The 23956-nt window shown below is 48.5% G+C and overlaps 1 protein-coding gene across 4 annotated transcripts; it reads left to right on the top strand.

Annotated features, from left to right (window-relative positions):
* The first annotated feature begins 4575 nt into the window (after positions 1-4575).
* LOC123464053 (nuclear receptor ROR-alpha-like) lies at positions 4576-22300 on the top strand. Of its 4 annotated transcripts, none has more exons than XM_045160597.1 (4): positions 4576-4744; positions 14154-14227; positions 14469-14543; positions 14662-16288. In XM_045160597.1, the coding sequence occupies exons 1-2, from the start codon at positions 4576-4578 to the stop codon at positions 14177-14179; spliced, it is 195 nt and encodes a 64-aa protein (XP_045016532.1). In that variant the 3' UTR covers positions 14180-14227; positions 14469-14543; positions 14662-16288. The 4 variants fall into 4 exon arrangements, with proteins under 4 accessions (XP_045016532.1, XP_045016530.1, XP_045016531.1 ...); XM_045160595.1 differs by having other exon boundaries at positions 14154-14241; XM_045160596.1 differs by having other exon boundaries at positions 14154-14246.
* Positions 22301-23956: the final 1656 nt, after the last annotated feature.

The raw sequence follows: 23956 nt of genomic DNA, 5'->3' as shown, positions 1-23956 counted from the left end.
TGTTGTCTGGGCACTCAGTTTTAATTTCCTGTCTTCTTTGTTCTTTTGCATGTTGTAGAAAGCACCAGGCTCCCAAGGAAATTCCTCCTATATATATTGCTATCATTTCCCTTCACTCACTCTGTCTTCAAGAAATGCGAGAAAAATAACTGTCAACTTTTTTTTTTGCATATATAAATTTTAACAGCCCATACATGTCAACTAATCTTTTATCCAGGAAGGAAAGGCTTATTTCAAGTGATTGAAAGTTGAAACACTTGGGTTTTCCGTTCTTGTTGCATAATGGAATCACTCTGTGGACATGCTATTTTATGATTAATTCACCAATCCCGTTCCTCAAAGCCAATTACTCTAATGACTGCCTACTATGTGCAAGGGCATGGTACCTGTCTCAGAAATGAGTCTCCCGCTGGGGAGGGTGAGACCGCAGTGTCGGTGGAACATATTGAAGTGCTGAAGAGCCACGCAGCTCAACTGGCAGAGAGCTTGGCTCGCACGCATGAAGCCCTGGGTTTGAGTCCCAGCATGATCTAGGCACGGTGGCACATGCCTGTCTTCCGAGCAAGCACTCAGGACGTGGAGACAGGGAGATCAGAAGTTCAGGGTCACCCTTATCTATAGGCCAGCCTGGGAAACATGAGAACTTGTCTCAAAGAAATAAAAATTTTAACAAAGGGTGCAAAACACTAAGACAGTTTCAGTATTTGGTTTATCATAAATGAAGGCATCTCTACCGAGGAGCTGTTGCTAATGAAACTTCCCAGGAGACAGGAATCAGTAAACAAAGAAGGCAGGAAGTCAGGGAAGGAGGGCATTTAGGGAGAGAAGACATTGGCATGTAACCCGGACTTTCGCAGGAGCAGGAGGAGGCAACCTCCTGGGCTCTGGCCTGAGGACTGTGCCTGGCTTGCAGGGATTACATAAGCATGCAAGGTAGTTTGGCAAACTCCAGCTCGCCTGTGTCAGACTTCCTCTCCTCCACTCAGGAGAGACAGCATTAATCAATCCCAGCCCACACCTTTCCAACTCACCTGCGATGAGATCAACTTGCCATCCTTGGTGTAGGAGTGCAGAGCTAAGCCAGGTAGGTAGAGCCTCGAATGCAGCGTTGGCTAGTTACTAGCTAATTGGATAGGCAGTGGGGAGTCATTAAAGTCTTGTAAGCATGGGAGTGACATGGTGGGGAACGAGAGCTGGAGTTCAGGGTAATTAACTTGGCAGTGCTATGTGGAAATGGATGAGAGTGGCTGTAAGGCTGAGGGCTAGTTATTTGGGAAGGTACCTACGATCATTTGGGTAAACAGTCAAGTCTAAAATACCACAGGAGAAGGAAGGGCAGGTGTTGCCGAGGCAGAACCCACAGAACTTGGCATATATGTTAGGATGAGCAGAACTGGGGACGGGCTTGGGAGAGAGACATCCAAAGCCATTTTCGGGTTTCCTGTAATTACCTTGGAGTAGGAGAGAGCAGCGTTACCATCCTGAGGGGAGCCCGTGGTTGGTAAGGATGTTTGTTGGGAGGGTCTTTTTGTTATAGGGTGGTAGGAAAGGCAGAACAAGGAGTAGCTAAAAATAACAAAAACAAAGCAAGATACTGGATTTGGGCTTATCTCTACTGCAAAGCTCAGCTTTCTAAAGCCATCACCTATCAGTGCTCAGTGCAAAGAAAAAGTCCCCCTTTTAAGCAATAGCTAAAACACTTTGTCCATGAGCAGGGTGGAAAGAAGGCCCCCAGTTCGCTGACCTGTGGGAAACGGGAAAGCCGTAGTTAGCGAGCAGGAAAGGGGCTCGGAGGAAGGAGAGAAGCAAACGCCCGCATCCCTGCGCTGGTCAGGCTGCCTGTGCTTCCCCACCCAGGAAACTTGCGCTTTAGTAACAATGAGTGGCAGTCTAGGGATGTACCTAACTCACTTGATATTTTTCCCTTGGGGAAAGCACGTGAGTTCCCAATTGTTTCAAACTGCAGAAGCAGCAATTGTCTTAGAGACTTAGGAGAAATGGTCTCTTTTGTTCCTTATTTTTTCTTCTCTTAATTCATTATTTTATTTTATTTTACTTTGTTTATTTGAGAGTGAGGTGGTGGGGGCTAGGGGAGAAAGAGAGAATGGGCACACCAGGGCCTTCAGCCACTGTAAATGAAGTCCAGACGCATGAACCACCTGTGCATGTGGCTTGTGTGGGTCCTGGGGAATTGGACCTGGGTCCTTTGGCTTTGCAGTCAAGCACCTTAACCATTAGGCAATCTATCCAGCATTGAGCTGGAGTCTTTTTGAAGAGGGCATAGAGGCTGTCTTACTTGATTAAGGTGAGCAGGGCCATTTTTTGGAGGACCTGTCCCAGGTGACTAGATCCCACTCATTTAAAGAAAGCTGTCAAGGAACCCATTGAATTCCCAGGAGAGAAGTGTTAACAAAATAATAAATAAATAAATAAATAAATAAATAAATAAATAGTTAACAAGTGACTCCTGGTCCTTAAAATGAAGCTAGGACTACTTTTTGGGATCCTTGGGGCCCAAATGGAATTATTGATGAAATTTAATATAAAAGTATTGTTGAAAATAATCTAGAGTTAATGTGGGGCCAAAGATGTATTTTGAGAAGCACACTGTGCACGTCGAAATGTTTGTCTTCTTAGAAAAGTCAAGTGCCTAGGTCAGTTGCGCCAAGAACAATATTAACTCGCTAGCCAGTGGCAGACGCTGTGAGTGGCTGGTGCTCTGGGAATGATGCTGCGACACTGGGGAAGCAAACCCACACCTGGGGTACAGGAGGCAATCTTGGCATGGTGCATAGGCACCAACAGGCACCCTGGAGCCAAGGCTCCTTGCAGAGCCCAGGATTAAGGTATTAGAACCCTTCACATCTCATTTCCATCACCCAGAAGAACAGATCACAGTTCTGCTGCTCAATGCAGACCAAGGCAAAGACTTTATAGTGTTTTGAGTGAAATCAAGACCGGTGGGAAGATGACCCCCACCACTTGTGAGATGCAGCATGTGGAGGATCCTCCTACGCTGTCTGCTAACTCACCTCATCTCCCTTGTTTGCTTAAATGTTTTTCTTTCCAAAGTAGGAAATTAACAAAAGTACACTATCCCTCAGGCACCCGCCCCCTTAAACACACATAGTCGTTGGTTATTTTATTTTTTTTTGCCACCTTCTGGTATATGATAATATTTTTATTGTTGAAATTTTTCAAGCTTTCTCAAAGGAAGGTGGGAGTGTATGTTTAAAAAAAAAACTGACTTCCTCAGGGTCTTTGCAAGCAAAAGGAAATGGTAGTTTGACTATTGGGGCAGAAAAACCAGGCCACCCCCATTTGGACATTTTTTCCCTCCACTCCATCTGTGTTGGTAACTTCAGGCTGGAGTTTGGGGTGAAATATACTGTTGAGCTTCCCAGTTTTCCTGAACTTTCCTAGCATCTACCAGGAGATGGGCTCTCCCCATCACAGGGGAGCAGAGCCTGGAATCGATATCGTGTAACTTGTTAGGACTCGTGAATGATCTGACTGCTTATTACCTAGCCACCGTGGGCACCACTCCGGAGTCTCTGCCTGTCTTAGGGTTGGGCCTGTACATCTGACAGCAAAAAGTACCAGTGGTGATGGAGAGTTAGCAGCCACGTAGGAATTAAGATGCACTGTGTGCAGTTCAAGATAGTCATCGACCAAAGTATGCTTCGCTAGAAAGTACCCTGCGTACTGGCTTCTGGATCCTTCCTGGAGGAGACAGCAAAAGGTTCCCAAAGCGACCTCTTTGCACCACGCGAGCAGCTGTCTCGCCCCGTTGCCATTCTAGACTCAGGAAAAAAAAAAATGTGTTACAGACCCAGGCACACCTGCCCAAGACCGGAAACCCACTGATTGATCGTCCCATCCCAAAGCCAAGAGTACAGCGCATCCTCTTCCTAGCTGGGGCTTGTCAACCCTAATCTTAATTCCTCTTTTTGGTGTGTCCCCAGGGTAGGGCCAGTGGGGATTTATGTACCTGCCATTCTCCAACGGAGATAACGTGACTTGTGTCCTGCCAGTCTGCATGGCAAGCCAGAGTACAGCTACAGGGGAGTCAAAAAAAAAAATAAAAATAAAAATTAAAAAAAAAAGTAGACCCAGAGAATCACGTCCTGATGATTAATTTCTGATTGAGGATGGATGGGGCGCAGGAAGCATCCTCCACCCCTCTTTCTCCTCCTCTCTTTTCCCCACCTCTCAAATTTGGCAGCCAGTGTGTGGTTCCCGAGGTGGGGTCCGGAGGGTGGGGAGCGTTGGTGGGGGGGGGGGGAGAGCGGCCGGAGCAGCCATCGCTAGCGCTGCCCGTGGCCAGACCCGCCTCCCGGCCCCTGGCGGGCGCACACACGCGTCCAGCCCGGCACTCGCGCGCCCTCGCCGCCGCCAGCGCGGAGCTCGGTCCCTCCCGCTCGCTCGCTCTCCTCTCTCTCTCTCTCTTTCGCTTGGTCTCCTTTTTTTTTTTTTTTTTTTTTTTTGGTACCATAGAGTCGCTCTGAAAACAGAAGATAGAGGGAGTCTCGGAGCTCGCCATCTCCAAGCGATCTCTACATTGGGAAAAAAAACATGGAGTCAGCTCCGGCAGCCCCCGACCCCGCCGCCAGCGAGCCGGGCAGCAGCGCCGCGGAGACGGCCGCCGGCTCCAGGGAGACCCCGCTGACCCAGGAATCCGGACGCAAGAGCGAGCCGCCCGCCGCCGCGGGGCGCAGGCAGAGCTACGCGAGCTCCAGCCGAGGTAGGACCCGGTGGACGGCCGGCGGGGCGACGAGCCGGGCTGGGGAGAGCCGGGGGGCGGGGGGGGGGGGACGGACGGCGGGGCACCGCGCGCCCGAGACCCGGGGAGAGAGAGAGAGAGAGACCGGGGAAGCGAGAGAGAGGGAGAGAGAGAGTGGTGGTGGTGGTGGGGGGACCAGGGTCTCCGCGGGGAAGCGCGCGCGCGCGGCCCGGGGGAGCGCGGGGGGCACCGGGGACGCGCGCGACAGCAAGCCCGCGGCGACACCCCGAGCTCCGGGCACCCCCGCCCCTCCCCCCGCGTCCCCCCAGAAATGTTGCAAACTTTTGCAGCCGGTGTTGAGCTTGCTGGAGGAGAGAAGGGGGCGGGGGAGACAGCCCGAGAGACTCAACCTACCCCCCCCACCCCACTCCCTTGTTGGTTTGGATTGGATTTTGTTCTTTGCAAAGACTCTGCGAAGCCGCACTGGCTAAATAAAATCTGCCCTCCCCCCCCCAAAAAAAAAGGGAATCAAGGAGTGTGTGTGTGTGGGGGGGTCCTCAGAGAGTGGGGGAAACTTTTAAAGCGGCAGTGTCCTTTTAAGAAGGGGGGAAATAAATCTGTTTATGGCAACCCCCTCCTCCTCCGGTTACCTCTCCTCCTCTGGACAGTTTCGGTCCCGGCTGCAGGAGTTGGGGGTGTGTTTTCCGTCCCCAACAACGCTTACGGGAGGGGGGGGGAGGTCAGATGGGGTTGAGCGACCTGGGAAGACTTGGAGGGGGGGCGGAGAAGGGGGATTGTTTCGGGCTACTAGGAGTTTGGGGAGGGGGTGCGACGTGGACACCTTGTCCGTCTCGAGTGCTGGCATTGGGATTTGGAGCCAAAGGCCGGAGGAATCGGGCTGCGGGCGCGCTTGGCGCTCCGCAAGTTGCGTGACGGACAGACGGATGGATGGACGGACGCGGCGAGGGTTGCGGGACAAGTTTGCAGCCGCGGGTTCGGAGCCCCATCGCGCGGGGCTGGCAGGGGGCGTGTGCGCGGCGGCGGCGCGCGGAGGGCGGCGGCGGCGGCGACGGGGCGCTCGGCGGGCGCGCGTGCAGGGGGAGCGGCTGCGCGAGCAAACAAGCCCAGCGAGAGAGAGGGGGAGAGAGAGAGAGAGAAAGAGAGCAAGAGAGAGCGAGCCGAAAGGCACCCAAACTTATTTCAGCCCTGGGAATCCTTCCTGGATCGCCGAGGTTCCCAGAGTCTCTGGGAGAACCCGAGATGCTCAGCTCCGGCGAAGGCTGCTGGGCCAGGCCGAGCCGTTTGTCCATTTCACGTCGGTGTCTGGAGTGTGCGTGCGTGCGTGGGGGCAGGGGACACCAGGGTGCTTGGCCCCTCCTGGCGTTTCCCTAAAGCAGGTATTGGAGGAGAAGCTGTGGACTGTCTTTATTTCTTAAAAAAAAAAAAAAAAAGAAAGAAAGAAAAAGTATTAAGAGCCTGCTTCGGGTGCCCCTTACCCCCCTCCCCGCCCCATCGTGGGTGGCGATTATGTATTTGCATGTGTCCGGAGTTTGCGAAGAACAGGAGGAAGCTACGACTTTCATTACTGTTGTAAATAATGTATAAATCACGCCTGTCACTCCGGAGGAAGCGGGCTCCCCGGGAGCCACATGGGGGCATGAGGATAGACCGGCTCTCTGCAGCCGGACTTGGGTACCAGCCCAGCGCGGCCCCTCTCCTGGTCCCTCTGCGGCCGGGGGAGGGATGCAGGGAGGTGAACGAGGGATCCGGGGACCCGAGAGCCTCTCGCTTCCCCTTGGATGTTAGGGTGGGAGGTAGGAATATGGCTGACCATGTGTTTTACAGTAGTCTTTCCCCCTTCTCCCGCCCCACCTTGGCCACACCCCCTGTCCGGGCGCTTTCCCATTCACGGAATTCGAGTACTGTAAAAGCCACCCGGATAACACACGCACGAGAAGTGGGGGGGGGGGGACACGGGACATAACGCACATTCAGTTAAAGGTGGTCTCTGCAAAAGTGGCGGGGCTGAACCTTGGTATGAGCAGAGGTGGGGGCGCAGCGCAGAGTGGGGATGGAGGGAGACCGGAGTGAGGGCTGGGGGCCGGACCGTCTGCCAAATCGGGGAGTTTGTGTGGAGAGAGAGAGAGAGAGAGAGAGAGAGAGAGAGAGAGGCGCAAGAGCGAGCCTTTGGCTGCAAAGAGTATATTTAGAGCCGGAGACCGTGGATTTGGAATGCTAGAGGGTTATGTAACAGTTAATCGGAAACACTGGAGAAAAACCCCTTCAAGTGTTTGGAACTCTTTTTTTTTTTTTTAAATAAGGGGGACAATAATATATAGGAAGTGTCTCTAATCCCTGAGCTGTACTGCTTCCCCCTTCCTTAGCCCCTCATCCACCCGTGTATTATTAACATCATCAGTATCACTTGCCAGGAGGTATTCTTGCAAGAGATGGGGTGGCAGGCTTCAAAACCAACTAGCAAATCCGTAACTTGCTGTTCTTGCAAATTATATAACACCGGGGCATTCAGTGCCAGCTGCCCCCTAAGCTCAGTAAGAAAAAGGGGGGAGCAAAGTAATCATATCATGTATCATACACAGGTGACCTGCTGACCCATTTCCCCTTACCCCCCCCCCTTGAGGACCACCCCCCCCATTCCTTGAACAAACCCTATGTCCATTCTTCTTAGGAGACTTAATGAGAAGGGGGAGGTAAGGCCCAAACACTCCACTCACATCCTGCACGCAGGCACTGGGTTATATAACAGTCTGAATGGAAAAAGGAAGGTCAGAGATGGAGGCACCCTCTAACTAACACAGCAGTAGTAATAGCTCCCAGAAATTATGTGCAGATGCCGGCTTCCACCTCAGATGTGGTGTCTGCTCCTCACGGGGCACCAGTCTTGGTGTGTGTGTGTGTGTGTGTGTGTGTGTGTGTGTGTGTGAGAGAGAGAGGGGGGGGGCGGTGGATGGAGGGAGAGAGGAAGCAAGCAAGCCAGGGAGAAAAAAGGGAGAACGTGTAAGTGTGCCTGGTAGTTGAGAGTGGTTTGAAAATGAGAAATGTTTGGGTTTTTTCAGATGATGTAATGGAGTTGGCAGAATATGCCAGTCGGTTCCCAGGGTGTAAGCAGTAAGAAAATTGGAGCTGGCATCCCCTGTTAATGTTGCATGAATTACAATATCGGAAAGAAATTAACCTACACATCTAGGTGATTGCGCCTCTGAAATACTTAAAACATAATGCACAGACTGCAAAGGAAAAACAAACATCACCACGTCGTAATTAGCGTGTTCAGCGTCCAGGAGGGTCGTGTGGAGTTCCTGGCATGGGGTGGGAAGCTCCGCTTTCTGATCCGGGAGGGGCTTTCCAAAGGCCAGCGGCGGCTTAGCTGCTCTCTGCTGAGAGCGCCCCAGTCTTCCAAGGCTGCTGTGGGCTCTCCTGACATTGATTTGACCTCATGAGAAGTGTGGCCTAGGTAAGATCTGAGGCTGTGGCTAAGTCCCTACCTCCTCGGAATCCCAAGTTTGAATGGATTGGGAGACCTTCAGTGACCAAGCTTCGGGAGTCAGATGTGTGCCTGTACGGTCTGAAAGGTGACCGCCCGTCACCCTGACAACCTCCGGGAGTGGCGTAGCAGTCTTAAGGAAACTTTCATTTTTCTAGGTGGTATTAAAGATGGGTGGTGCCATACATCTTCCGCCTTTATGGCGCAACGAAACAGGCAAGAGGCAACATGAGAAGTTAAAATGAAGCGGGGGGTGTGTGTGGGGGGCGGCGTACCCGCCACAATGAATCTTTAACAGGGACTTCAGGGACCCATGAGCATTATTGTCTCCAACCCTTTTCCAGAATCTCATGATTACATGCATGCTGGAAACTCACTTCTCTGAAATTATCCTCATGGGGCCATGTAAGCGATGCGGTGGCTTTGCCACCTCACTGCTAAAGACTGATAGCTATTGGGACAGGCCAAATCGAAGGGGAAATGCCATAGCGAACACAGTGGGGTTGAGCTCCAACACCCGCCCCCCCCTCCGCCCCCCCCCCCCCGCCCCGCCCGAAGCTCAGCTAAGACTGACTTGAGATCACTTAATAGGCCTGAAGTTTACTTGTTACCTTGTGGTAACAGCACCTCCTAGCTCCTTGTCTTCGGAACTTTGTCCCTGCCCGCTCCAGCCTCCACTGGGGACTCGCTTTCTGGTAGGCTTTCTTACCTAGGAGTGAACCAGGCCTCTTGTAGAGACGGAGTCTCAGATCAGATCAACTTTTCTGCCGTGGACCCTGCATTCTTTGGGAAACAAACGATGCCCTAGGGTGTGAGAACTGCTACTGGCTGGGAGAAAATCTCTTGCTGGAGGGATGAACTGATTATTTTTTAAACTAAGGGACTTTAATTTTCCGGTAAATTGCTCATAAAAACATTTATAATTATACCCTTTAAAAATGTAATAGACTAATTTGAGAAGATGCATTTCTTGATAGTTATAATAACCTTTCCATTGTATCATCTTTATTTCTTACAAAAAAAGAATTGAATTATTAATCTAGAATTCAAGACCTGAGTGGCTAAAACATTTCGGCCCTTTTTTTTTTTTTTTTAATGTTTGTCACCTGCTAGAATTTCCCAGAACGTATTGCCATGATGAGGCACCCTTGGCTTTAGGAAATGTCAGTTTCTGAAATATGGATGGAACCTGCAGAGCTGGGTCCTGATTACACTCTTCTTCTTGGGTGTGTAACGCAGCAGAGATGGGGACAGCGCACATCTCTGTGATGCCACATGGACTTGCCAGGCGAGGTGAAGGGTGGCGTGAGGATTTCATTGCCCTAGTTGTGCCTTTGAGTGACAGTGCTCTGAGAATTCAGATGACAGCTAAATCACATTTGGGAGTAATCTCCCCTCTGTCTAGAACTCAGTTCACCCTGGCAGTGTGAGCGAGACACACCCAGTGGTCACTCTGCATCAAGCGTCACCTGATATTTCTAGACGCCCCCCCCCCCAAACTTTTGCATTTAGGAACGTGTGATGTGATCCTGGAGGACAGACAGAGTTGACTCTTATTAAACCTTCTGTGTGCTTGGGACTGCAGAGATGGCTCGTTGGTTAAGGCGCTTGCCGATAAAGCCTAACCACCCAGGCTTGCATTCCCCAGGACCCCCGGGAAGCCAGGTGCACCAAGTGGGGCGTGCCTGGAGCTGGTTCGCAGTGGCAGGGGGCTCTGCTGCTTGCCTGTTCTCTCACACACTCTCCCCTTCTGTCTCGCTCTCTGCTTGAAAATAAGTAAATAAAACTATTTTTCAGAAAAGTCTACTTAAAAAAATATTCTGTGTGTATAAAGCGTGCCAACCTGCTTTAAGGGAACTCTTCTGTCCTGCCTCTCTACCTGACGGTCAGTTGGGTTGCATTTCTTCTTAGCATATGCATGTACTCTTGCCTCCCAAGAAGCCAAGTCCCTCAGTGCATTCCAGAGGAGAGAGAGAGAGAGAGAGAGAGAGTGTGTGTGTGTGTGTGTGTGTGTGTGTGTGTGATCCTCTGCTACTTACCCTCCTTGTCTTCCATGAGCTGACATGTAATGAGATAGGACTCATCGAGCCTCTCAACTGAGAGCTCTGACCCATCCATCCAGCTGAGTCATAACTTCTTCCGGAGCAATGGGACTTGTTTCAAAAGGCCTTGAACTTTTGGAGTGAACACTAGCCTAGGATGCATAATACATGTCTGAGAACTGCATTCACCTTGGGAATCTCTCCCTCTGCTATCATTTATATATATATACATATATATAACATATATATGTATATATATATTCACACGCACATATATATATGTGTATGTATGTGTATATATATATATATATATATATATATATATATATATATATATATATATATATATATTTGTAGCGCAGTCACAGAAGGACATGTTGATTGGGACTAAAGCTGTTAAAAAATTTTAGCCATTTTTTTGGCTATATGTTACAAATATAATCATCATCATTTTTTTTTTAAATTCTGTCTTATTTACTTTCAACCAGAGAGAGAAGAGCGACCAAGAGAATGGGCACGCCAGGGCCTCCAGCTGCTGCAAACAAACTCCGGATGCATGTGCCACTTTGTGCGTCTGGCTTTGTGTAGGTACTGGGGAATTGAACTCAGGTCTTTAGGTTTTGCAGGCAGGTGCCTTAGCTGTTGTGCCATCTTTCCAGCCCTCATTTTTGATTAATATTTTTAAACCAAATTATCAGTGTTCAAGCATTAATTGATGCACAGTCAACCGTGGGTTTTCTCTAAGGTTACCAAAGAATTATTGAGGATTGATTTTTCTAACAGTAGATTAGCCCAAAGGATTCTTTGTCTTTTCCTTTCTGAAGGGGTGAGGTGGTCTCCTCTCCTACCCTAGGAGGAACTCGGAGAATGTAAGTGAATTTCTCTTATGACGGAGCTTCTTCCTGTGTCAAAGGTCATTGCTCTGGAGATGCATTCTGACTGTATGTTACAAAATGGGAACTGGAGAGAGTGTTGGGGTCTGGACAAAATCTGTCTCAATTCCAATTGGAAATTTTCTTTTGCCTTTTGTTTGTTTGTTAAATTCTTAGCAGGGGGTATTTACCTCCCTTGTTGGTTAAGTTGTAAGCGAGAAGCAAATTGGAAATTCAGTTCGTTATTTCTGGTGAATTAGGGGTTTCCTTCTATAGCAAAATTACAACCAGCATCTACAATATTTATTTATTTTATTTTATTTTGGATTTTCGAGGTAGGGTCTCACTCTAGCCCAGGCTGACCTGGAATTCACCATGTAGTTTCAGGCTGGCCTCAGACTCAATTGATCCTCCTGCCTCGGCCACTTGAGTGCTGGGCTGAAAGGTGCGCGCCACTGCACCCGGCTCATTTTTAAGGCAAGGTCTCTCTGAGTGGTCTAGGCTACATCCCCTCAGGACAGTCCTCATTCCTCAGCTTCCTCAGTGCTGGGGTTCCAGGTATGAGCTAGGTAGTATCTTCTTACTCCTTTCTCCAGAGGTATAGAAGGTGGAAGCTCACCCTCCAGTATTTATGGAGGTGAGTATATCTTTATACAATCACACATGACTCTCTTGTATTATTATTTCCCTAGTGGGATTCTTTCTTGGTAGCACAGGTGTATAGGCTTGGCAGGGGCTCACACTTTTTTTCCTGGCAAAATTAGATGTTTTAGGGTTAGAAGGAAGAACTTTAAGCATGTCGGTGAAGAACTTTTAGATCTGTCCCCTGAGGGGTGCTCTTTCTTTCCAAGTAACATGTTCTGGGCTCATCAGACAATAGGGGAGCATTCCTGGACCAGTCCTCAGAGATGTTGTACCTGACTGAATGAGAGTCTGGGATTATTTTGTGTTACCTTTTTTGGAATTGTGTTGGGAATTCAGTTTAGGCGTTTTATTTATTTTGTGTGTGTGTGGTGGCCAGTTATGACTGTTATTTCTTTTGTAGTGAAAGCATCACGGGGATTTTCTGAAGAAATGCTTAGGAGAGAGGAATAGGGTGTGGTGAAGAAAGAGGGTTCCACAGCTGACGGTCTCTCTGCAGCTTGGCTTTACATGCAAAAGAATGCTAACAGAAATTGCAGGGAACACTGTTCAGCGAAGGGCATTTTTTCCTCCTAACAAATTTTTATAGTTTTCACTGACATGTCATTATTCCAGACCATCTCACCACATCACACAGCATGGTACATTAATGATGGCGTGGCGTGTACTGTGATGCTGTAATGACTGATCCACAGAACTCAGGCTGTGCCCCCTGAGGATGAGAACACACACTCTGCACACACTCCAGAGGTAGAGGGAGACCGCAGGTTGTTCCAGGATGCCTGTGGCCACTCACAAACACGCGCGTGTGCACATGTGTGCGTGCATGCAAATAAGCCAGAGGTTGACAAGATTTTTGTTGTTGTTGTTGTTTTGTTTGTTTTTTTTTTTGTTTTGTTTTTAATCACTTTCCACTTGTTTTTCGTGAGACCTGGTCTCTCTCACTGACCTAGAACTCACCTTGTAAGCCTCAGGGATTCTCCTGTGTCTGCCACTCATGGCTGGGATTACTGGCATGCACCACCATATTGGGATTTTTTTTTTTTTTTTGACATGGATGCTAGGGCTCTGAATTCAGGTTCTCTGCTTGCACTACAAAGAACTTTGCACACTGTGCCATCTCCTAGGCCCTAGCAGGGTGAGTTTCTAAACCAGAATGTTCCATGAATCTCCATCAGAGACTGTAGTGAGACACAGGAGAGGAGGTATGTGTGGTCTTCTCGCTGGAGCCATCTGAGCATCGTTATGGAGCGTCGGCACTTGGAGGACGAGCTATCTTAAAACTATTCTGAAATAATGAAAAGTTTCTACGTGTATATACAGATCATAATAGAAGAGCTCTTTTGGGGGTTCAGGGAAGGGCGCCTCTTACTATTGGGTCCCTAAGACAGGGAGAGAGACGTGCAGTGTTTAAAACACCTGGCTGGGGCTGGAGGGATGATGGCTTAGCGGTTAAGGCGTTTGCCTGCAAAGCCAAAGGACCCTGGTTCGATTTCCCAGGACCCACGTTAGCCAGATGCACAAGGGGGCACACTCGTCTGGAGTTCGTTTTCAGTGGCTGGAGGCCCTGGCACGTTCATTTTTTTCTCTCTATCTTCCTCTTTCTCTGTCAAGTAAATAAGTAAAAATAAAATATTAAAAAAAAAACACCTGGCTTACTTCACGGATGGATTTGGCTGAATGTTGATGGAGTTTATGAAATATGAATGTAGTGAGGTTGCTGCAGTAAGTGGTGGGAGTGTGTGAAATAAGTAAGAAGAAATGAAATTGTATATGAATGACACGGTGAAACTGGATGGAAATGTACACATGACAAGCATAGTGACTTCTGGGCCTGTGCTTGACGGGGAAAGAATCAGGCTTCAAGTCCACACATCAAACTTGATGGGGGACTAAAGCCATAGAGTGTAAGATTATCTGACCTATTTCATCAGCAAAAACTGTTACCCAACATAAGCAGGGAGGTTGCAAAGAATAGAGCGGAACTTTCCAGAAACGCAGGAGACCTGAGAGGTCAGTGGTTGAATATGTATTGAGGGTTAGTTGTCACTGTCTTTTTTTTTTTTTTTAACATGGGTACTGGGGAAGCGAACCCAGGTATAGCCTTTGCAGGCAAGCACCTTAAGTGCTGAGCCATCTCTCTAGCCCGTCACTGTCTTAAGTATTCCAGACTATTAACTATGTGCTGCTAGGTGGCGAATTCGAATCAAAAAGGCTCACGTATGAATTTCAGGTTGTATAAGTGGGAATCTTCCTGCCCCCACCCCAAGCATAAATGTATGTCCCTGGTTGCCAATCTACGCACAATGTAATTTTTCCTGTCTTGTCCTGGTTAATTGACAGCCCACTTTATCCTTCTTTTCCCTAAGGTGACTTGACAATCTCTAGGCACTGACATTTCTCTCCGAAGTGGAGTAAATCAAATGGAGACCCACAAGCTAAAGTGTGTTTCGCTGGGTGAGGTATTTCGGGGGGCAAGATGAGAACGGTGCAAGAGGGGAAGGGAGTTGTGTGCCCAGAGATTAATACGCCTGTCTGGGGCTGGGAAGGGGGGGCTGGACTTTGGATAAAGGCAGGCAACCTCTGGAGGGAAAAGAGCTTTTGTGCGAAAGGAAATGAAATTAGCATTGACTCTGAAAATGCTTGGGAATGTGACTTTCTAATTTTAAATTATCTTTAACAAGGGTAATGAAAGGAGGAAAGTTGACACTTTGAGAAGTTATGACGAACTTGTCGAGAATGCCAGTTGACGAGGGCAGGTAAGGGAGTACTTGCAAACACAGCGAGGCAAGCATGACTGAAGGGCACTGCCATCTGCTCCCCCGCCCCTGTGTGTTAAGGGAATTGGTGGGTGTGTTCATTGATTCTTCCAATTAGTTTTAGAGAAACCCGAAGAAATAAATGGACAAAGATGGAGCAAAGGCAGCCAGATGTGATCCTTCTCTTCCGGAGGCAAGGAGGCTTCTCTCATCCCCTATGATTGATGCCACTCGCGGCCGGGCGTGAGTGTGTGGAAATTAATGGATCGTGCGACGTCCAGTCACAGAGGAAACATGTGCATTTAGCAACCCTGCGACCTCGTCAGTAGACCGCATCGCTTTTCATTTTCACTCTCCAGTTTATAAACCGGTGGATGATGAAAAGTCATGTGACAGGATAGCTTGCTCTCCCAGGAGCCTTGGTGTGCCCAGGATATTCTGTCTGAAAGGACAGGGCAATTGAGAGAGAGTAGGTGCCCTGAGCCCTCAATTGCCCAGGTAATGAAGCATGGGTACAGCCCGAGCCAAATGAAATAACTTGATAATCAAAAGTGATTCCTCCTTGCATGATAGGATTAGTTGACTGATGATGTAAAGTGTGGAACTGTTAGAGTTGAACCTCGCGCCTCCGGGCGCCTCACCCGTGCGCGTGGGCAGAGTGTGGGAACTCCAGCCGTGCGTATAGCCCAGGCCGTTCCAAATGCGTGGCGGCAAAGAATGACAGACTGGTGAGGTTCCGAGACTCTCCCGAGAGCCTGCACTCAGTAGGAGAACGGAAGCCATGCTGAAGGACTTCTGACCATTGCACCACTTGTCCTGCCCTGAGAGAGTGGGGTACACGAGAGGCGGCAGGCTACCAGCCCCAACGTGCTCCAGTGCAGTGTCAGAGTTAAAAGCGGCCTGCGAACTTTCTAGTCCAGCGCCCTCCATCGAGCGCGATGCTCACATACAAGACAAGGGATGTGTCCTGGGTCATAGTTCTGTTTCTTATCTCATATTCTTTCTACTCATGTCCTGGGCCAGAATCCTCAGAAGCTCTAGAAACATAGAAGGCCTTCAGGACACCACCCCCTTGAGGACACGTAGACGTGCACACACGTTCACTTAGCACTGGAATTAGAGTAAGTGTGTTTTACGTTGGCTATACATCCATAGCGACGGTTAGTTTTTGAATCCCACTGTGCTTTTGTTTTGTTTTGATTTTTTTCAAGGTAGGGTCTCGCTCTAGCCCAGGCTGACCTGGAATTCACTTTGTAGTCTCAGGGTGGCTTCAAACCCACGGCGATCCTCCTGCCTCTGCCTCCCAGGTGTTGGGATTGAAGGCGTGTGCCACCATACCCAGCTACCACTAGACATTTTTTATTACGTAGTAAAAACTAGCCCTGTCCAGTAATCTGTGGCTTTGTCAGTAAGAATTACAGTTCTCAAGCATAATGCTTAAGACTTACGTTCTAAGTGATTAGAAATTTGAGCACAGGAAGTGGAACTGAGTACCTTCTGCTGGTGTGTCCCTGGAGCAGGGCATAGCCAGGGACACTGAGTCCAGTGCTTCATCAAGTCAGAGGCCCAAGCTGTGTCCTAGACAGGGAAACTCAAGAGCAAACCTAATAGAATAATAAAGAGCCATTAAAAAATCTCATTGTAGGGCTGGAGAGATGGCTTAGCGGTTAAGCGCTTGCCTGTGAAGCCTAAGGACCCCGGTTCAAGGCTCGGTTCCTCAGGTCCCACGTTAGCCAGATGCACAAGGGGGCGCACGCGTCTGGAGTTCGTTTGCAGAGGCTGGAAGCCCTGACGCGCCCATTCTCTCTCTCTCCCTCTATTTGTCTTTCTCCCTGTGTCTGTCGCTCTCAAATAAATAAATAAAAAATGAACAAAAAAAAATTAAAAAAAAAATCTCATTGTAAGGTCTGGAGAGATGATTCATTGGTTAGATACTTGCTTGCAAAACCTGACAGCCTGGGTTCAATTCCCCAGGACCTATGTAAAGCGAGATGCACAAAGTGGCACATACATCTGGAGTTCATTTGCAGTGGCAAAAGGCACTGGTGCATCCATTCACTCTCTCTCTTCTTGAAAACAAATAAATAAAGATATATATATTTTAAATCTCATGTAGTGAAGAATGTTTATAGCCTATTTCAAGCAAAAAGTTATCATTGTTCATTGCAGTGTACATAAAATATTATCTTTGTGTAAAAAGTTACAGTGTGTGCATGAAATATATCAATAAATTCAATGGGACCCCAAACTGTTAAAATGAAGAAATAATCATCTGTGAATGGTAAGATTTTCATTTGTTTCTGTATGTTCTGAGTTTCCCAAATTATGAATGTATTTATTTTGTCTTAGAAAAAATAAATCGCTTTTTTTTTTCTAAAAAGATGGTTTGTTTTGAAACTTTGGATGATTGAAAGAACAGAGTCTGAATTCTGTGTATTCCATAGAATTTCTTGATGTTTCAGAACGGGCCAAGCACACCTGTCCAGAGATCAAGATCTTTTGATAGGGACATTCAAGACAAGGCTCAGTAAACTTGAATATGAGCAGTGTATTATTACTTTCTCATTGCCCTGAAGAAATCCCTAAGCGGAAGCAAATTAAGGACCGAAAGGGTTGAATTGGTCTTACGGTTTCTAGAACGACATTTCGTGAAGGGGAAGACCAGGAGGCAGAAAAAGGAGCAGAGCTGGTCACATTACGTTCACACTCAGGAAGCAGACGGTTAGCCGGAAGTGGGCCTGAGCTATAAAAGCCTCAAGGCCGGTCCCCAGTGACCCACTTCTGTCAGCAGAAGCCCACCTCCTGAAGGTTCTGCAGCCTTCCCAAACAGAGCCACTAACCGGGGACCCCGTGTTTAAATGTGTGAGTCTGGGTGGGACGTTTCACATTCAAACCACAGGACAGTCCTTTTTGTTTTGTCGGGTGGGGGGGCACTTGTTGGCCCTCTGGAGTGAGGGCTAAATAGTTACGCCGTGATCCACAAGGGGAAAGGCTACTGTGAGCCAGTCATGTGTGCGAGCTCTCTCCACAGTCACTGCCCTCTACTCCCCCGTCTGTCCTCTCACTTTGGTCCCATCACTTAGAATGCACACTGCGACCCGCCACATGGGTGCCACGGTGTAGTCAGGAGCCGGTTCCACTAAACGTGAAGAACTCCGTCCTGGGTGGGAGGCAGAAACAGCCCTTCTGGGGTCCAAGGCCTGGGGTGGGAGGGAGGAGGAGGCGTTTCCATGGTAACCGAGGTTGAGCTCCAGGTGTTCCTCCTTATGATCTCAAGGAGGGGGTGAGGGGACAAATAATGTAAATACTTATTATTATAATCATACAGTATCTTGCTGCCACTTTTAGCACATGCTCGTTAATATCCTATTACCTATTTGCTCAGGCGTCTGCCCTACACTGGCTTAGAATACAAATTCTCAGGGACGCCCCCTCCCGCTCTTTGCTTTAGCGGATGTCACTGTGTAAGGATCCAAGGTGGCATCCTTTCCCTCGTCAGATATTGACTGAGCTCTTCCTATATGCTGGATGTAGGGCTCTAACTATAAAGCAGAATGGGGGGTGCGGAGGGCAGGATCCTGCCTTCCTGGAACTGAGGGAGCACATCTCACATCCCACTGTCACTTTGACCAGATGATCAGATGAATCTCTTGTGAAATGTCTTGAACTTGGCCCATTTCCACTGTGTCTTTCCTTCTTTCCTCCTCCTGCCCCCACCTGTTCCCCGTTCTGGGTCATGACTTCTCTTTTACTAAACATTTAAAAAAAAAATTTTTACTTGTTCATGTGTACGTGTGTGAGAGAGAAAGAGACGGTATGGGCACGCCAAGGCCTCTAGCCACTGCAAACAAACTACAGACACATGCGCTACTCCGTGCTTCTGGATTTATGTGGGTCCTGGGGAATTGAACCAGGGTCAGCATGCTTTGTAAGAAAGTACCTTAAATTGTTGAGCCATTTCCCCGGCCTAAAATGCATGTGCCGCTTTTTGCATCTGGCTTTACATGGATACTGAAGAACTGAACCCAGACTGGCAGGCTTTGCAAGCAAGTGCCTTTAACCAGTGAGCTGTCTTCCAAGCCCTGCCTCATCTTTATTTTTTAAATATTTTTATTTATTTACTTGACAGAGAAAGAGGGAGAGAGAATGAATGGGCACGCCAGGGCTTCCAGCCACTGCAAACGAACTCCAGAAGCATGCATCCCCTTTTGCATCTGGATTACGTGGGTCGTGGGGAATCAAACCCGGGTCCTTTGGCTTTGCAGGCAAATGCCTTAACCACTAAGCACCCCTCCAGCCCCATCATCTTTATTTTTTTTTTGAAAACATTTTATTTGTTTGAGAGAAAGAGGCAGGTGAGAGGGAGGGAGAGAGAGAGAGAGCATGCGTGCGTGAGAGAGAAAGAATGGGCACGCCAGGGCCTCCAGCCACTGCAAATGAACTCGAGATGCATGCACCACTTTGTGTATCTGGCTTTACTAGGGGATTGAGCCCAGGTCAGCAAGTAGGCTTTGCAGGCAAGCACTTGAAGCGCTGAGCCATCTTTCTAGGTCAGATGTCTTTCTTTCATAGTTGTCAGTTGCATGGGCCTTGGTTATTCAACCTTTATGTAACGTCTTCTGCTAACTCCCTATATTACTAGTTAGTGTTGTGAGCGTGTTCTCCACAGCTTATTTTTACCCCTGCACAGTGCCTTGGATATAGTGAGGACCCTACTATGTGTACAGATGATCTATGCCAGGTTGCCCTGCAGAGCTGTTTTTTTTTTTTTTTCTTTTACTTTTGCTAAACCAGCTCAGTATTTCCGCCCTCTCGCCAATCACTCCTGTTTCCACCAGGGTTTTGGGATTGGACCCGGGTGCCATCATTCGTTCCTCTTCTGCCTCCCTTGGATCTGCCTGTTCTCTCAATTGTACCCTCAGGCCTATTCTGGTCCTGGTTGTCTCAGGGAGATGTGCATGCTGGGAGACGGAGAATGTAACCCTGGTTGTGACGAGCCTGCTGGAAGTGAGCGGGTTGGGTGGAGGCACGGACGTGCTGTCCGCTAGCTGAGGCCTAAGGAAGCGTGTCAACTGCTCAGTCTCTTCCCCTTGCCTGAAACCCACAGAGGGGGATGCTGTCGGCTCTCCAATGTCAGCGTTGTAAGCGTCCTTTTTGTTTAAAATTTTTTTTTGTTCATTTATTTATTTATTTGAGAGTGACAGGCAGAGCGAGAAAGAGGTAGAGAGAGAGAGAATGGGTGCACTAGGGCCTCCAGCCACTGCAAACGAACTCCAGATGCATGCGCCCCCTTGTGCATCTGGCTAACGTGGGTCCTGGGGAATCGAGCCTCGAACTGGGGTCCTTAGGCTTCACAGGCAAGCACCTAACTGCTAAGCCATCTCTCCAGCCCTGTAAGCGTCCTTTGTGACAATGTACACGAAATTATTAGACTATTAGTGAGACACTTGGCAGTGGTGGAAGCAGGGTCCTTGCCTGTCACCCCTTCTCCCACTCTTAGAGCATCTCTGCTTTCTTCTGATCATCTGCTCTGGGAACTAAAGTGTCTCAGGGCATCGGTAGGGGTCCTTACACCTTTCCTTTGCTGCCGGGTCTCTTTCAGATCCACACTCCATCACTTAGTTCATGAACCAGGTCGGCCAAGTGAGGGCAGATCACTGGGGGTTCAGCTCCATAAACAACTTGTTGGGTTTCCCTGATGTTACTTCTCAGGCCCTCCACAGAGCCAGGGGTGAGCCCGTGGCTACCTGCTTGCTCCCCACATCTCTAGCCTCCCCTGGCTTCCTGGCTGACTGCCCTCCTGCTCCCAGGCACTGGGCCTGGGCTGCTCCCTCCTTCCCACCAGGCTCTCAGGCCTCATTTCTCAGTGTCCCACCTCCTCCCCTCTTTCTCCTTTACTCCTTTTCTCCTCCCTGCCAAAAGAAGAAGAAGGAAAAACAACCCGTGGAGAAGCCTGTCTGCAAGGGTTCCATTCAACTTGTTCTACACTAATGCTCCACTAGGGCGACCCACTGTGAGTTTTTCACTTGTAATGTAATCTAATAATTTACATGCACTTTGCAAGGAATACACCCAGAGACTCACAACCTGTTAGAAATTGCTCTGCTCTTAAGTATTTGAGCTGATGAGCTAGCAGCACGAGAAAGGGGGGTTGCAGGTGCCCTGGGGGTACTGGGTAAACCCAGGAAGACAACGTTAGCACAAAGGCTGGAGTACTGATGCATTATGACATTCCTCAGTGCAGAATCACTTAACCTTGGCAAGAGCCTTCTCATACTGCTGGGGACTGGACTAGGAAAGGTCAAAGGACAGGAGGGGGAGAGGCGTAGCAAGCTTCACGACGGGGACCAGGAGTAGGATCCCGTGTCTCTGGGATGCTGTGACAGTGGGTTTAGTTTTGATACACTGGGTGACTTTTACAGAATTAATTGGCACTATGATTAGGTGGTTTTATTTCTTTGCTCAAACATGTTGGAAGCTGATTCTAATATTCATAGTAATGAAAATAGAGTAATATTGTAATAATGGTGCTGTTATAAAGTGAATTACATCATTAAGCATCTATTTTGTCTAATTTGTATGGTGATGGGGTAGGTCACACACATGTGCACACACACACAGGCTGAGAGTAGCTAGTTTTTAAGAAGCAGACTAGCCATGAGGAGATGCTCTGTTCTATAGTATTGGGTAGACAGGGAACAAAATTAAAGTGTTATTTATATACTTGTATATGATGTAATATATATTACTGCAGCATATTAGTAGATACAGTTGCATATAAATGTAACTAGGAACATATATATATGTATATGTGTCAGGGATATTGAAAAGAATATAGATGGTTTTGGCATGAAACTACTTGGTCGGAGCTGGAGAGATGGCTTAGTGGCTAACGGTGCTTGCTTGCCAAGCCAGTTGGTCAGGGTTCTGTTCTGCAGAACCTATATAAAGCTAGATGCACAAAGTGGTACACACGTCTGGAGTTTGTTGGCAGTGTCAGGAGGCCCTGGGCTACCTCTCTGTGTCACTCTCTCTCAAAGAAATAAAAATATTTTTTAAGTGCTTGGTTGGGGCTGGAGAGATAGCTTAGTGCTGTAAAGTGCCTGCCTTCCAAGTATGGGACCAGAGTCTGAACCCCACATAAATGTTGGTGTGGTGGTGTGCACCTGCCGTCCCAGCAGTGGGGGAAGCGAAGGAGGAAAAATCCTGCGGCTCGCTGGTCAGCCTAATTGGTGACCTCCAGGCCAATGAAAGAGCCAGTCTCAAACAGAAGTGGACAGCATACCTAAGGATGGTATCTGAGGTTGTCCTCTGGGCTCCACGTGCACATACCCTCCCCCACATTTGTGCATGCATCACACACACACACACACACACACGCACACACACACGCATAAGCACGTGCACAAGCAGAAAAGAAAGCAAAGAGAAGAAAATGCCTGGCTGTGTTGCTTCTTAACAAGTTACCTAGCTTGAACAGGGCTGGATGTCAAGTCAGCGACAGCCTGTGCCACCTCACCCTCCTTGTCACAGCCGAGGCCCCTGAGTCCTTAAGATTTCTCAAGTTGGGGAAGGAGCACATAGAGCTGGAATCATTGATCAATTGCCTTTGTCACTTGTCTCCAAAGGAAGGACATGCGTGGGACCCGAGCTTTGCCAGCACACAGACACATGTATATTATCGTGACCTAAGTCATAACGGAGCCCTAGGAGCGGGAGCGGGCGCGGCGAGGGAAGCCATCACTGTGGCTGTCCCCACTGAGACATGCAAGGTGCCAAGCTCGAGGACATAGTGCACTGTGAATAGGCCCCTGTCACCTCCCCCGCCCCCCCCCAGGGAATTGGCGTTGTGTGCAGGGGCTAGTAAATTGGCAGTAATTACCCATGAGATTGTCGTCACTACAATGGGGTCTCCAGGGAGAGCATGAAAAACCGTTCCTGGCCCATGTCTGCTCTCTGCTTGCTATGCCTCGGCCCCTCTTCAAGTGGGGAGTACCTCGATGTTCCGCGCATCACAGTCACCGTGCATCTATAAAACTGTTACCTGATCCCATCCTACTCCACGGATTCATTTAATGACATGGTCAGCTCTGCCAGCTGGTAATCTGAAAGACCTTGTCTGGAGACATGAGATTATATGTAGCATGGAATACATTTACTTTTCGTGCACAGTCACGCTTGCTCTGTATGCCCACAATATTGAAGGTAAATTTGCTCCATAAACAACTGTGTGCTCCCTGTGTCCAAAATCAACAACGTTGGTTTTCAACTCCTGCTGGACTTAAAGGGGAGGGGAGGATAGCATCGATGCCTGGCATCTGGATTAAGAATATGTTTAGTGGAGAAATTTATTGCAATCCTCAATGAAAAAATATCAATATCATCTTGTGCCTAATAAAACGTTATAATGAAAATTACCGTGGCGCTTGACAACATCTCTTTATTAATTGGCCTTTTCCATTATTATTTTCTTAGTAGCAAACACGCTCTGGCTTCCTCTCTCATTAGTTATAGGCCTTGTGGAATTCACATTTTGTTACTTCAGCTGTGTTGATCTTCCCACTGGTTTTAGTTCCTCGGGGCCAGGCTGCAGGTTGACCTGGGGGTGCGGTCTCACTGCCCTCCCTGCCTTTTACTCGGGCGTCCCGTGGGTACCCTCAGGGTGCTAGTGACGGGACGGTGAAGTGTAGGATCAACCTACGCATCACGAGGCGAGGATGTTTCTGTCTCTGTGTCTGTTCCTGCCTCAGCCCTCTATTCTGTCTTTCTTCATCTAAGCACCTTTCTGTCCCTCTCCCCGCTCTCTCTTTCTCTCTTTCACTTTCTCCCTCTTTCCCTCTCCCTCTCTTCCTCACTTTTTGGCCAAACTTGCGCCTACCTCCCTCTTGCATACTGTCACTTCTGGACGGGCAGTGCTACACCCACGGTAGATTCTCCTGCTCCTTACTTCTCTCCCTTTGCCTGGACTTCCCCTCTGAGCCTTTAACAAACTCCCCACATCCTCCTCTGCAAATATAAATATGCGTGTTATATAAGCCAACTTACACAAAACTGGGATGAGACAAGTAAAATGTAATATTCTTCAAAAGCTTCATATGTAGTTGAGAATGACCTTGAGATCTTTCCTTAATATTTATTTATTTATTTGACAGAGAAAGAGAGAGGGTGGGCACGCCTGGGCCTCCAGCCACTGCAAACAAACTCCAGACGCGTGTGCTCCCTTGTGCATCTGGCTAACATGGGCCCTGGGGAATTGAACCTGGGTCCTTTGGCTTTGCAGGCAAACGCCTTAACCACTAAGCCATGCCTCCAGCCTGACCTTGAGCGCTTGATCCTCCTGCCTCCATATCCCGGGTGCTTAAGCAGTGCTGGGGATTGAACCCAGGGCCTTGCGTGTGGTAGACAAGCAGTGT

Source organism: Jaculus jaculus, chromosome 10 (genome assembly GCF_020740685.1).
Source record: "Jaculus jaculus isolate mJacJac1 chromosome 10, mJacJac1.mat.Y.cur, whole genome shotgun sequence".
In the NCBI taxonomy this organism is placed as follows: domain Eukaryota; kingdom Metazoa; phylum Chordata; class Mammalia; order Rodentia; family Dipodidae; genus Jaculus; species Jaculus jaculus.
This window is presented reverse-complemented; position numbering and strand designations above follow the sequence as displayed.

What these genes read in the sequence shown, in the direction of transcription:
- LOC123464053 (XM_045160594.1), top strand. Translation starts at nt 4,576, where the DNA reads ATGGAGTCAGCTCCGGCAGCCCCCGACCCCGCCGCCAGCGAGCCGGGC. An exon ending in CTACGCGAGCTCCAGCCGAG is followed by an intron (nt 4,745 to 22,171) that starts GTAGGACCCGGT and finishes TTGTCTCCAAAG; the next exon opens with GAAGGACATGCGTGGGACCC.